The sequence below is a fragment of the Plecotus auritus genome (assembly GCF_963455305.1).
Source record: "Plecotus auritus genome assembly, chromosome: 6".
Classification (NCBI taxonomy): domain Eukaryota; kingdom Metazoa; phylum Chordata; class Mammalia; order Chiroptera; family Vespertilionidae; genus Plecotus; species Plecotus auritus.
This window is the reverse complement of record NC_137773.1, coordinates 90410817-90426499: the sequence shown is the minus strand read 5'-3', so window position 1 is coordinate 90426499 and position 15683 is coordinate 90410817. Positions and strand designations below refer to the sequence as shown.

The 15683-nt window shown below is 38.9% G+C and overlaps 1 protein-coding gene across 1 annotated transcript in view; it reads right to left on the bottom strand.

Moving 5' to 3' along the window:
• Positions 1 to 1134: 1134 nt before the first annotated feature.
• Positions 1135 to 15683, bottom strand: part of LOC308252262 (uncharacterized protein) — a 35463-nt gene continuing 20914 nt past the window's right edge. The window contains exons 2-4 of the mRNA XM_080676619.1: positions 6401 to 6527; positions 5440 to 5512; positions 1135 to 4603 (exon numbers count right to left, since the gene is read on the bottom strand). Coding sequence (XP_080532745.1) covers positions 2983 to 4603; positions 5440 to 5512; positions 6401 to 6527 — 1821 coding nt within the window. The 3' untranslated portion in view covers positions 1135 to 2982. The remainder of the gene's footprint in view (positions 4604 to 5439; positions 5513 to 6400; positions 6528 to 15683) is intronic.

The window sequence follows — 15683 nt, the reverse complement described above, 5'->3', positions numbered from 1 at the left end:
TCAATAAATACATAATGTCTATATCATATACACTGTCCAATGGATTCGACAGGAAATATAGTAAATCCATACAAATAGCACCCATCATTCTCTAATTCACATCTGCAAGTGAAAGGGAAAATGCCTCCTGAAGACAAATTAATTTCATTTTCACCATTAATAACTACATTCCTACCTGTAGAACATATCTCTTGTTTTTGCCCACAGCATATCTCTTCTCTCTTCTTTTGTGACAATAACACTATTTTCGTTGGGGACCCACCATCTACCTCTGCATTAAGTCTCAATGGGAACATCTGTCAATACTCTTCCCCCTCCTCTGGCTGAGGGGTGGTCCTGGAACTAGAGAGATCTGGGCAATTCAACTCTGTGGGTAGTAAAGCCAAGGGAGACCCTGGTTAACGCAGATCCATTCCAGGGCAGACCCTGACAGGACTTGAGCTGCCCTTGTTGGGCCCTTTGAGAGGCCTGTGTTCATCTGCGCCATTTCAGAGAAATGCCTGCCTTCCTTAAATTAGCCAAAGTTGGTCTCACTGCTTGCAAACAATTAACCTCCATTAAAAAGCCTTCCTTTTTGAAGTCACTGAATTGTCTAGGCCAGTGGTCGGCAAACTGCGTCTCACGAGCCACATGCGACTCTTTGGCCCCTTGAGTGTGGCTCTTCCACAAAATACCACAGCCTGGGCGAGTCTATTTTGAAGAAGTGGCGTTATAAGAAGTTTAAGTTTAAAAAATTTGGCTCTCAAAAGAAATTTCAATCATTGTAATGTTGATATTTGGCTCTGTTGACTAATGAGTTTGCCGACTACTGGTCTAGGCCTATGACATGGAAGATCCTTTTTAGCTTTTTACTGAATGGTAGGATTCACATCCACAAAACACCAAAGCAGGCAACTTGCTCAGATTGAAAGTGATTTAGCTATGTAATTGTTGGTAAAACAGATTTCTAGGATTGTACTCATTGTAAAGCTAAAATCTACAGATCCAAGAACTCTGGGGTAGCTTAGCATCAACCAAGAAGCAGAACCAGTTACTGCATTCATTTTTCTAAGTCTCCCAATTTACTTATTCATTTTATTTTCATACATTGTCAGTTCATGAATCCCACCCATAAAAACTTAGAAACAATCAAATTGTCTTTAAAGTTTATTTTATTCTCTAGAAGATACACTGTTTAAAAATATATTTTTATTGATTTCAGAGAGGAAGGGAGAGGGAGAAAGAGATAGAAACATCAATGATGAGAATCATTGATTGGCTGTCTCCTGCAAGCCCCCTACTGGAGCCTGCAACCTGGGCAATTGCCCTTGAACAAAATTAAACCTGGTACCCTCCGTCCCCAGGCCAACGCTCTATCCCCTGAGCCAAAAAAACAAAAACAAACAAACAAAAAAAAACAGCTAGGGCCAAACTGTCTTTAAATATGAGTCTCAAATCTACTTCCAGGTAAAAAATGAGTAATTTTTAGTCTCATTAGGAATTGCTTGGCCATTAGTTACTCAATTAATTTAACAATGGTAACTACCATCAAAGCTCTTGTAGGGCTGGAACTGTGTTTCATGTCTTGCCTGATGGAGCTCATTCAGTGATAAGATCACAGTAATATTTTTATTTATTAATCCAAATTAGTGCTTTAATGTCTCTCAACTTGGCATTTTTCAAGGTCACTAATTTTATTTTGTGCCAGTAGGGTAACTCAGTTAATTCTAGGTACAAATATGTTTCCCCTAAATATGTTGTATTATACTTAAGAAAAGATTTTTTGTAATTATGCTATCACTCCGTACATTGTAAAATAAGGCACTGTATTCTAGTAATCTGCTTTGAATCCATCTAAGAAAGGAGACTCAAAAATTCTTGCATTCCTAACATGTGTGCCTAAATTCAAAACGTCCCATTGTTTTTCTTCAGTCAGTTTCCTTGTGATGATAGCCATAGGTCTGCCCATGGGATTCTGGTGGCTGGCCTGATTGTTGCAGCTGTTCCAAGTCCCACAGCCCTTCAGAGCCAAGGCAGAGGACCTTCAAAGAGAGCAGATTCGCCCCAGGTGCCCCAGTGGGATAGAGCAGAGCCCAGCAGCTGGGCGCCCAGGATGCACACAGCCAGGACTGTGAGGCCAAGTGCACATCAGGTGAAGTGCTCAGTTCCCAGAGCAAATGCGCACTGCATGTGGGCTGGGTACCTCCCTGGATCTGGCACCTGCGCAGCCACCACCCAGCAGCCCATCCCAGTGGGGACAGAGGAAAATAAGGCCAAAGCCAGTGTGTCAGGGACCCCACCCCACCCTGGTGCCTTCTACAACCCCACCCGGGACCAGCCCCTCTCATGAGGCTTCTTTCTATTACTTCTTTTTTGTCTTCCAAGATGTGTGAGACAATTGAAGGTTTTCTCACATTGCTTACATTCATAAGGTTTTCCCCCCATATGTGTTCTTTCTTCCATGCTTTCTAAGAGGCTTGCGAAAACTGAAAGCTTTACCGCATTCCTTACATTCATAGAGCTTGTCTCCACTATGTGTGCTTTAATGTCTGGGCGTGTGCAGGAGGCAACCAATTGATGTGTTTCTCTCACATCAATATTGCTCTCTGTCTTTCTCTCTGACTTCCACTCTCTCAATGGAAAAATATCCTCAGGTGAGGATAAAAAAAAAAGAACTAGAATACTCAAAGGCTTTTCTACAGTCTTCATAATGATAGGGCTTATTTTCAGTATGAGTTCTTTCATTATGATTTGTCTACACCCGTGGTTGGCAAACTGCGGCTCTTTGGCCCCTTGAGTGTGGCTCTTCCACAAAATACCATGGCCTGGGCAAGTCTATTTTGAAAAAGTGGCGTTAGAAGAAGTTTAAAAAATTTGGCTCTCAAAAGAAATTTCAATTGTACTGTTGATTAATGAGTTTGCCGACCACTGGTCTACACTATGAATGTTTCTATGAATTCGAAGGTAACTGGGATGATTAAAGGATTTCCCCCATTGCTTACATTAATAGGGTTTTTCCTTATTATGAGTTTTTTTATGACGTTTGAGGGAACTTGGATCAGAGAAAGCTTTACCACAATGGTTACATTCATAGGGTTTTTCCCCAGTATGAATTCTTTCATGAATTCTAAGATATACGGAAAGACTGAAAGCCTTACCACATTGCTGGCATACATAGGGCTTTTTTCCAGTGTGTGTTCTTTCATGCCTTCGACAGGACTGTAGATAACTGAAGGCTCTTCCACAATTCTTACATTCATAGGGTTTTACCCCACTATGAATTATTTCATGATCTTGGAGAGAAGATGGATAATCAAAACCTTTACCACAATGCTTACATTCATAGGGTCTTACCCCAGTATGAGTTCTTTCATGACGATGGAGGGCACCTCGATCACAGAAAGCTTTGCCACAATGCTGACATTTATAGGGTTTTTCCCCAGTATGAATGCTTTCATGACGTCGGAGGGAAGTTCGATTAGATAAATCTTTATCACAATGCTCACATTTATAGGGTTTTCGCCCAGTATGAATGCTTTTATGACGTCGGAGGGCATCTAGATCACAGAAAGCTCTGCTACAATGCTCACATTTATAAGGTTTTTCCCCGGTATGAATGCTTTCATGACGTTGGAGGGAAGTTCGATTAGATAAAACTTTATCACAATGCTGACATTTATAGGGTTTTTGCCCAGTATGAATGCTTTCATGACGTTGCAGGGCACCTAGATCACAGAAAGCTCTGCCGCAATACTGACATTTATAGGGCTTTTCCCCAGTATGAATTCTTTCATGACGTTGGAGGGAAGCTCGACGAGAGAAATCTTTACCACATTGCTTACATTCATAGGGTTTTTCACCAGTATGAATTCTTTTATGCCTTCTAAGTAAAGAGGGATAAGGAAATGTTTTACCACATTCCTTGCATTCATGAGGCTTCTTTCTGTCACAACTTCTTTTATGATTTCCAAGAGAGCTGAGAGAACTGAAGGCTTTCCCACATTGCTTACATTCATCAGGTTTCTTGCCAGTATGTGTTCTTTCACGATTTCTAAGAGAAGTGGAACTGAAAGCTTTACCAGATTTCTTACATTGATAGGGCTTTTCTCCACTGTGTCTTCTTTTATTTTCTCCAGAGTACTTGGGAGACCTGAAAGCATTGCTACATTGCTTACTTTGATATGGTTCCTCTCCACTATGAGTATTTTTGTGAACTTTAGAGTAAATGAGATGACTAAAGCCTTTCCCACACCCATACAGTTTCCCAGCAATATGCGTCCTTTCATGATTTCTAAGGGAAGTTGAATAGTGGAAAGCTTTCCCACTTGGGCTGCCTTTATGTCTTCGAATACGTTGGTGATGCTTAAAAGCTTCATCAGGTTCCTTACATTTATAAGAGTTTTCTTCATATTCCTGACACAGGTATAGTTTGGGTCCAATTTGAGAGCTCAGGTAGTTATTCAAGGATAAATAACCCATGAAGATTTGCCTACACAACCTGGATTTAGGCTGTTTTATTTCAGTAGGAGTTTTCTTCTTTTCATTATGATTTGGAATCTGGCTGAAGTTTTCTCTGGATTCACTACCATCTTTCCTTGTACAGAGTTTCTCTACTGTATGACTGCTGTAAAAATCAGAAGCATATTATTAATACTCGGTTAATGATTTAATATTTATTAATAATATGACAATGACATTTTTACTGTTTTCAAGAAAAGTGTGGTGTTTCTGTAAATTCCAATTTTTGAAAGTGGATATCCTAAAACCTCTGAAATAGTCTGGATCATAGATATTATGAAAACACTTATATTCATTAATGGTACTTCTGTATATTGTTTCCAAGTGTAATTATTTTTTATACACTAAAAATTAGGTCATATTTCAGAAAAAAAACATTTAGAGATTATTAGAAGAATCAATACATTTAAAACTGGGCTGATACAATTGGATTTTCTGTTTTTAAGATTGTTTTGTGGACCAGGCCCATGTGGCTCACTGATTCAGCATGGACCCATGCACCAGGGATTGATGGTTCAATTCCCCAAAAGGGAACATGGCCCGACTATAGACTTATTAACCCCAGTATAGGGCATGCAGGAGGCAGCTAATCGATGTTTCTACCTCTCCCTCTCACCTCCAGAATCTAAAATTAATAAAAACATATTTTCACACCACCGGCGTGGCTCAGTGGTTGAGCGCCAACCTCTGAACCAGGAGGTCACAGTTCGATTCCCAGTCAGGGCACATGCCCAGGTTCTGGGCTTGATTTCAAGTGAGGGGCATACAGGAGGCAGGTGTCAATAATTCTGTCTCATCACTGATGTTTGTCTCTCTTTTGCCCTCTCCCTACCTATCTGAAATAAATTAAAAAATATTAAATAAATAAATAAAATAAGTATATAAAAACATTTAAAAACAACAAAGATGCTCTTAATGCTTTCTCATGTCAATGTGACTCACCTATGATTCATCCCATGATTTTCATACTGATCTTCACTATCATGGTCTTCACATTTTTCTTCTAAAATACATGCTAGAAAGAACATTATAAACTATTAAAGAATATTAAAAATGATTAGATTTTAGGGACACAATGAGCTGTGATCATTCCTAGTTTAATTACCAATGTACTCCCTTTCCATATTTCAGTTCTTGAAACAGCATTGATGAGCAAGCAACACTAGTTTTCCAATTGACTAAATAAGTAACAAGCTGTTGCAGGCCAGAGTAGCTCTGTGGTTGACGGTCAACCAATGAGCCAGGAGGTCACAGGTCAATTCCCAGTAGGACCAGTTTGGAGGCTAGATCCCTAGTATGAGTGAGGAGGCTAAAAGCCTAATTCCAATGTAACCTGATATCTGGAGGGGAGTGGGGGGACTTTCTGAATCCATGCCAGGAAGCTCAATGTACATTCTTGATAATCTAAAATTAAGTCACTACCTCTTTCCCAGAAACTGGTTTTGCAGAACCTGTTATAGAGGCCATAAAACTGTGAACAGTGCACTGCCCCAGAGGGAGGGTTATTAACACCGGGGCCAGACCAGACCATCAGATATGGCCTGGAGACCCCCAACACCTGGGGGCCTTCTTGCAAAGTCCACGAAAAAGACTGGAAGCATAATCCATATTTGTGGGACAAAGACCCCAGGAAGATATAAAAGAGAAGCCCCCTGCATATTACTTTACTCAGATTTGGAAAGTTATTCCCTGAGTCTGCCGGCATAAATAAACAGTGTCACTCCTTTTCTCTAAAGCGTTGCTTAGTTTTTCTCTGGTCTTTTGCAACATGAGGCACACAGGAGGGGAGGTAGCCAATTAGTGACTCTCTCACATCATTGATTTCTCTCTCATTCTCTCTCTCTCTCCTTCCTCTCTAAAATCAATAAAAAAATATTTTTAAAAAAGAATTTGTCATAACTACCTATTGATGCCAGGTTCCAGAAGGTTTCCAACATCACATCTGTGTAGAGTTTCTTCTGAGTCGGATCCAGGAAAGCCCACTCCTCCTTGGTGAACTCCACATTAACATCCTCAAAGGCCACTGAGTCCTAAAACATCCCACATATGCATATAGGAGAATGGGTCAGACAGACAGCACTGAGGATCTATACATAATTCATAGAAAGTTCACATAGGACACGTGGTCCCCAACATTCAGACTATGGCATGATTTTAAGACTATTATGAATTTGCCACAATCACTTCCAAAAGAACAGATGGAATTTATTTTATTTTATTTTATTAGTGTATTTTTATTGATTTCAGAGAGAAAGGGAGAGGAAGAGAGAGATAGAAACATCAATGATGAGAGAGAATCACTGATCCGTTGCCTCCTGCACACCCCTCACTGGGGATCAAGCCCACAACCTGGGCATGTGCCCTTGTCTGGAATCGAACCTGGGACCCTTCAGTATGCAGGCCGACACTCTATCCACTGAGCCAAACCAGCTAGGGCACACATGGAATTTATTGATATGATTTTACTGTGATCACTTCAAGTCTTCATTGCTCTCTAATGTCAGGGTAAAGAGCACCTTAAACAACTTCTATATTAATACATTAAAATACTTCTATTTTAAGCCCATCAATTCCTTGTGAGAAAACTCATCTCCATTATAACCACCATTTGATGCAGCAATCCATGAAGCATGCTGTCATATCTGCATAATGTTTTAATGACTATGAATACAATAAGGGCCTTGTAGCTTTCTTTTCTATACTTATCACCAAACAGGAGAGACCAGGAGGTGTGTGGAAATTCAACTTGGAACAAAATGTACTTGGCCATATTGTCCTGAAGTACTCCAGATTATTAGAAGTAGTCAGATACACCTGAATGAATGAAAATATTCTTGTGAAGGAGTATGAATGATCATTTGTTTTTATAATATTTGTTAGTAACTCAGTTGGACCTTTTGCCTCTCTCATTTCATGGAGATAGGAAGTTAGAGCTCAGGCATGAGCAAGGCAGGACAACTTAGCCCTCTACAAAAGTCCCCTACTCATGATCCTGAGGGTTACTTCATACTGATTTTTAGGACACATAGACACGTATATTGAAATCATAAAATCACACTCAAAAGAATTCTTTCCAGTAGAATTGTAACACTGTAACCAGGGCCTGGACATTGAGGAATAATTTAAGACTTGGCATGTACAAGGCCCTTTATTGAAATCTGTAATATTTTCATATTGAAGTGGCACATGATTCCAAAATCCATAAGGGGTGTTGGGGTACTGAAAATATCAGGCAGAAAACTGTAAAGTTTGTCTAAACACTATGTTCTACACCTGAAATTAATACAAAATAAAATTAAATGTAAACTATAATTGGAATGTAAACTATAAATGGAAGCATATATGGTGTTTATGGAGAGGAAAAACTAAGATCATTAAAATGTTCATATTATCCAAAGCAATCTATAGATTCAATGCAATTCCTTTCAAGATACCAATGGTGTCTTTCACATAACTAGAACAAATATACAAAAATTTTATATGGGACCACAAAACACCCTGAATAGCAACAGCAATCTTAAGAAAGAAGAACAAATGTGGATGAATCACACTCCCTAATATCCAACTGTACTACAAAGCCATTGTAATCAAAACAGCATGGTCCAGGCATAAAAACAACATATAAATCAGTGGAATGGAACAGAGAGTTCAGAAATAAATCCTCTGTCTCTGCTGTTTGGGTTTGTGCCACTCAGAACCCATTTGCTGTGCTGGGTTAGTCTGAGATAAGATTCTAAGACTAATGTCCCAGTCCACTCTTTTATGAGTACTCATTTATTTATTATAGAATTTTTTCTGTTTCTGTTTTTAAGATCTCTTCTTATATGTAAGATTTCATGTTGTTAGACTACTCAGAAAAAAAAATATATGAGAAATAATCATTTAAACCTCCCCAAGTCTTTTTCCTAGGAGGATTCCAGCAGGCTGCAGAAATAGCATAGGGTGTGAGGGTGAGGGAGGGAGAGGCCACTCCCATTTTTGTAAAAATAAAACAAAACATTAAAGCCAATGAAGGCCAATGAGTTATCACTGTTACAAAATTTACCAAGAAATGCCTTTGATAATAATAATTGGCTTTAAAACCTCAAAAGTTGATAAGGCAAAATAAATATAATTAAAATGAAGGGTATATGATAAAGCTTTTTCAGTGGTAATTATATATGCCTAAACATAGTTTTCCAAAGTCTTTGGTAACTTAAAACTTTAGAGTTTGCTGGATTAAATAGTAAAAATTATTAAATATGTAGGTATTTTGAAATAACAAGATACTGAAATATTAATCTGAATTTGCCTCATATGGGGAATCTAGAGGATGGGTTTGAATTTGTTAAAGAATAAGTCTTGTATTTTATTTGAAACAGCTCTTAAAATGTGAATGTATTGCTAATCTGAGGAATGTTAATTACATGCTACCTAAACATTAAGATTTTTAAGGGTGAAGCATTCTAACTAATTGGAAAGAAAGTATGGCTTTGGTGTAATGGAAGGCATGAGGCATGGAGATGCATTTTGAAGGGAAAAGAAAGTGGAATCTAAAGCTGGTTATTTTGAGTTATAAGGTGTCTGAAGAAAGACTTGTGAAAGTTGTAGAAAGTTTGTGGAAGTTGTGGAATTTTGTGAAGAGAAATGTGGAAAGGAAATTGTATAAATGACACAGGCCAGTAAGCAGGACGGGTGGAATAGGAAACTGAGATGGTTAAACAGCAATTTGGAGCCATCTAGTAAATCCCATCTTCCCTAAACCAAGGACACTTAAGAGTAAATGATTTGCATTTTGACTCCCTAACCAGGGGGTATAACCAGATGGTAAACAGCTTATATCAATGTACTCAGGGAGACAGACAGCAGAAATCCAATTAGTGTCATTTGCTGACCACACCCAAGGACAAATGAAGTTAGAGAATAAACCTTATTTTGGGTAGTCCTTTTCTAGTCTGTTAAAGGGGAAAAGATCTTTCCTGTTTTTTACCCAGGAAGCAAAAGTTCTATAAATTATTAAAATGGTTATATGTTGTATTAACCAGGAAGTTTCTTAAAAGCCATCTTTTAATTATGGAAACTGAAGTTTGCTAGACTATGTTTGTGCCTAATATACTTTGATATATGAACTTTTGGTAAAATAAATTTGACAATCCTTCCAGAGTTTGAATTTTAAGAAACTTTTTCTTTACCTAGAATTGGCTTTAGATCACTACAATTGGCTCTGGAATGCCTCAAGTATTTGTTTTCCCTCTCATGAAGGAAAATTTTCTCCTTAAAGAACATGAGAAGCTCTGTCAAATAATAACTATATTATGCTTTCATTTGCAGCTCTGTTATTCAAGAATATTGTGTTTTGCAGAAAGGACAAGATTCCATGTCATTTGCAAGTATTACTGATTCTTAAACTTTTTGTGTTTCAGATATAAGAAAGCATTTTTAAAGCAATTTGGTAAATTATATATTTCTCTCCTTACCCATCCCTACAGTATTTGGCAATTTTTAATAAATAGCAATACAGTTCTTTGCATGAATTCAATAAGACCTGTTTCCAATTGTAGCTATATCAAGATAAACTGATAATGGACCTGCTTATAGCAGCCTTGGCTTCACCACCTTTTGCAGAACTTTGTCCATCCAGCATTCCACGGGAATCCCTTACATTCAAAAGGGCAGGCCACCATTGAACATGCCCATGGTACCCTGAAGGGTATGCTGGTAAAACAAAAAAGGGAGAATATGGGACTCAAAGACCCTGCTGTAATACTATCTAAAGCATTCTTTACCCTTAATTTTTTGAATCTGAATAATACTTTCCAATCCTCTGTAGAACAGCACTTTACCTCAATAACCCCACCTCAGAAACCACAAGTCTTGTGGCGAGGTGTGGACACTAATAACTGGATAAGACCCAATGAATTATTAACATGGGGGAGAGGATATGCATGTGTTTCAATCCCCCAGGGCCGCTGTGGATTCCAGCTCACTAGATTAAAACTTGCCATGGCATGGCATGGGACCAATCCTCTTCCAGAAATGAAGAATTTGGACCTGTGGACTCTGCAGCCCCGAACGATGCACCTTCTCCGGACCCAGGTGGCCCCCAGAATAACCTGGGAAATCATGATGAAGCTGATGGCAGAGGCTGAGCAATTACTGGATCATATTCACACTCCACCCATTCCAGATAACTAACCATTGCTCTTTTTGTTTTTCTTATAATCTGTAAAATTGGAACTGGAGCAGTAAATGCACTCCACGGGCCCCTTTCTGAAGCAGAAAGTTCACCACCTCCCTCTGTCTTCTACATTCAGCAAAACAAAAAAGGGGGAGATGTTGGGCAGCAACAAGACTTGGTTGGAAAGTTTGAAAGGAGGACACCCTGAAAAACGGGAAGTTGTGCAGAAGGCCGCCTGCCTTTATTGGAATTCTGACTTAGGGGAGTGCCAAAGGCGATGCTTCTAATTATTTCTTGACCTTTCAAAAACAAGACTGTGCATGTGCCGACACCCGGGTGTTTACAGGAATCCTTATACTTAATCTTTGGATGTTCTTACTTAAAGGACATTACAAACACATGTGTCCTCCCAACATTACTTACCCTACTAATTGTATCTAAAAGATAAATTTTATCTCAAATTGCTGTTACAATAAAAGCCTAACGAGGCAGGCAATCGAGGCTATCTGGTTCCTTTAGCAGGGCAGTCTGTTAACCTCTCTTTCACAGCAAATGTTGTCTCAAAGTAATCCATAAATCCATTGTTCAGGGTCTGCTGGTCAGCCCCGGCAATGAACCAGCAATTTCACTTTTGGAAATATATTTAAAAAAACAACCCTCAAAACACTAATGCAAAAGAAAATATGTACCCCCGCGTTCATTGTAGCATTATTTACAATAGCCCAGATTTGGAGGAAGCTCAAGTGCCCATCAGTAAGTGAGTGGATAAAAAAGCTATGGTACAACTCAACTGAATATTACTCAGCCAAAAAAATGAAGGAAATCTTTCCCTCTGTGACAGCATGGATGGACACGGAGAGCATTATGCTAACTGAAGTAAACCAGTAAGAAAAAACACAAATATCTCATGATTTCATTTATATTTGGAATGTAAAGAAGAGAAATTAACAAAGTCTACAGAGACTCATAGCTACAGAGAACAGACTGACAACTGTGAGAGGAGAAGCGGGTTGGGAGACTGGATGAAAAAAGGGGGAGAGATTAAGCAAAACAAACAAACTCTTAGACAACAGTATGGGGTACCAGAGGGAAAGGGGAGTGTGAGGAGGTAGAAGAGGGTAAAGGGGAGTATTAAATGGTGATGGAAGGAGACTTTGGGTGGGGAACACACAATACAATGTACACATGATGTATTATAGAATTGTACATTTGAAACATACAATTTTTCTAGCCAATGTCATCCCAATAGGTTTGAAAACATAAAACATACAAAAGTGATTTTCTCCAAAAACTTGATGCTAAATTGGATCCAGCATTACATTAGAAAGACCATACACCATGACCAAGCGGGATTTATCACAGGGACACAAGGCTGGTACAATATCCACAAACCAATAAACGTAATACATCACATTTACAAATTGAAAGACAAAAATCACATAATCATATCAATTGATACGGAAAAGGCATTTGACAAAATCCAACAACCTTTCCTGATAAAAACACTCAGTAAAGTGGGAATAGAGGGGTCATACCTCAACATAATAAAGGCCTTATATGACAAACCTATAGCCAACATCATACTCAATGGGCAAAAATTAAAACCATTTCCCCTAAGAACAGGAACGAGACAGGGATGCCCACTTTCACCACTCTTGTCTGACATAGTACTGAAAGTGCTAGCCATAGTGATCAGACAAGAAGAAGAAATAAAAGGCATCCAAATTGGAAAAGAAGAAGTAAAATTGTTATTATTTGCAGAAGACATGATATTGTACTCAGAAAACCCAAAAGACTCCATCATAAAACTACTACACTTAATAAATGAATTCGGCAATGTAGCAGGATACAAAATTAACACTCAGAAATCTATGGCTTTTTTATACACCAGTAATGAACTCACATAAAGAAAACTAAAAAACAATCCCGTCTACCATTGCAACATAAAAATTACGGTACCTAGGAATAAATTTAACCAAGGAAGTAAAGGACCTGTATTCAGAAAATTACAGGACGCTAAAAAAATAGATAGAGGAAGACATAAACAAATGGAAGAATATTCAGTGTTCATGGATAGGTAGAATCAACCTCATTAAAATGTCCATCCTACCAAAAAGCATTCTATTGATTCAATGCAATCCCTGTTAAAATACCAAAGGTATACTTCAAAGATATAGAACAAACTATCCAAAATTCATCTGGAATAAAAAAAGACCCCAAATAGCTGTAGCAATCTTGAGAAAGAAGAACAAAAATGGAGGGATCACAATACCAGATATCAAGCTATATTACAAAGCCACTGTTCTCAAAACTGCCTGATACTGACATAAGAACAGACATATAGATATATAGAACAGAACAGAGAACCCAGAAATTGACCCAGGCCAATATGCTCAATTAATATTTTACAAAGGAGGCAAGAGCATACAATGGAGTCAAGACAGTCTCTTCAATAAATGGTGTTGGAAAAATTGGACAGATACATGCAAAAAAATGAAACTAGACCACCAACTTACACCATACACAGAAATAAACTCAAAATGGATAAAGGACTTAAACATAAGACGGGAAACCATAAAAATCTTAGAAGAAGCCATAGGCAGCAAAATAGCAGACATTTGTTGTAGAAAAATCTTTACTGATACAGCTCCTAGGGCAATGGAAACTACAGAGAAAATAAACAAATGGGACTACATCACAATTAAAAGTTTCTGCACAGCAAAAGAAACCATCAACAAAACAACAAGAAAGCCCACTGCATGGGAGAACATATTTGCCAATGTTATCTCTGATAAGTGTTTAATCTCCAAAATTTATAGGGAATTCATACAACTTAACAAAACGAAGATAAACAATGCAATCAAAAAAGGGCAAAGGACCTAGACACTTTTCGAAAGAGGACATAAAGAAGACCAAGAGACATGAAAACATGCTCAAAGTCACTAATCATCTGAGAGATGCAAATCAAAACAACAATGAGGTATCATCTCACACCTGTCAGATGGCTTTCATCAACAAATCAACAAAGAACAAGTGCTGGTGAGGATGCGGAGAAAAAGGAACCCTCGTGCACTGCTGGTGGGAATGCAGACTGGTGTAGCCACTGTGGAGAACAGTATGGCATTTCCTCAAAAAATTAAAAATGGAACTTCTATTTGACCCAGTAACCCCACTTCTAGGAATATATCCCAAGAAAACAGAAACACCAATCAGAAAGGATATATGCACCCCTATGTTGATAGCCGCACAATTTACAATAGCTAAGATTTGGAAACAGCCTAAGTGCCCATCAGCAGATGAGTAGATTAGAAAACTGTGGTACATCTACACAATGGAATACTACACTGCTGTAAAAAGGAAGGAATTCTTACCATTTGCAACAGCATGGATGGAACTGGAGAGCATTATGCTAAGTGAAATAAACCAGTCAGAGAAAGATAAATATCACATGATCTCACTCATTTGTAGAATATAATGAACAACATAAACTGATGAACAAAAACAGAACCAGAGTCATAGAAGCAATGAATAGATTGTCCAATCTATGAGTAAAGGCAGGAGGTAAGGGGGAAGAGATCAACCAAAGGACTTGTATGAATGCATATGAGCATAACCAATGAACACAGACGGGTGTGGGGGTGGGAGTGAGGGCATGTGCTGGGGGTTGGGGCAGCTGGGGGAGGTCAATGGGGGAAAAAGAGACTAATGTAATACATTAAACAATAAAGAACTTAAATTTTAAAAAAAGGTAAGTAAAACTGAATCACATTCTGTTATCTCTGAGGGACCAATTATCCTTGATTCAAGAAAATTATAAATACAGAGTGTTACTGACAGAAAATCCATTTAGTCCCCATATTTTTAAAAAGTTACCATGGTTCATGTATCACTCATCAGTCCGATGCCATCCTACACTCCAAAATGACCCACATCCCACATTACTGCAGATGTGGAAATGATCCAAGGTGCCTTCCTTCCTGTTTCATAATTAGTTTTTCTTGAGTCTTTTAGAAGTGTGCTTATGTCTTTGTTACTCATTACTTAAATAGCCTGTAGTGTAATTTCTGTTATTTTTGTTAGGTTTGTAATACATACCCTTGCAACTTTATTAAGTTGAAAATTTTGAAACTGTAAAAAAAAAAAAAAATCACACCACAAACTTGATGCTACTCTAGGTGCTCTTCTCCCAACTGGTCTCATTTCTAAGCTCTCCTGTGAGTTCCAGCAGGAGGACAGTCTATCCCAGGCATAGGACCTGCCCACAGCATAATTCCCCTAAATGCTGCTCCCACTCACCACTTGTGATGCCAGAGAAAACAATGATCTGTAGAGCAATGACAAAATAGGAAAACCTCTCTTGTCTTAGGTCTAGGGAGAGGAAGGAGTAAGAGAAGCTCCTGGTTGAGCCCAAATTGTTTTTTTCTACACAACAGGGTTTGGGAACCTTTTTTCAGCCAAGGGCCATCTGAATAGTTATAACATCATTCATGGGCATACAATATCATCACCTTAAAAATTAGCCTGCTATCTTTCGTCACACATTTATTGCAGAGCCAGAGCAAATGATTCCAGGACCACTTTAAAGAGGGCCCAATACCATACTCTGCCTGCCAATTGCATGAAACTGCCCACTCTGGTACATAGAAGTGAGGCACAACAGGCTCAGCAATGCCACATGGGGCAGCACAGCTCCCGGCACCATCCGCCCAGCGCCCAGCAGCCACAGGTGAGCAAGTCTGAGAAACGGAAGACAGACCCACATGGTTGGTATGTTGGGATGTGCTGTTCCCGGCAGCAAGTTCAAAGAGACACCAGCAGAGGTGTGGATGAGAGTGATGCTGGTGTGTCACCCCTCACACCCACACCAAGAGAGCAGGAAAAGCCTTAAGACTCACATAGAGGTCACAAAGGAGGGCTGGGCTGGCCTCTCAAGCAGCTGAGACCTGGCTTCAGAGCCAGAAATGGAGCCTGATGTGGTCATGTGGGGCTTTGAAGATGGGTCCTGGGCAAGAGTTCTGCACGGGCAGGG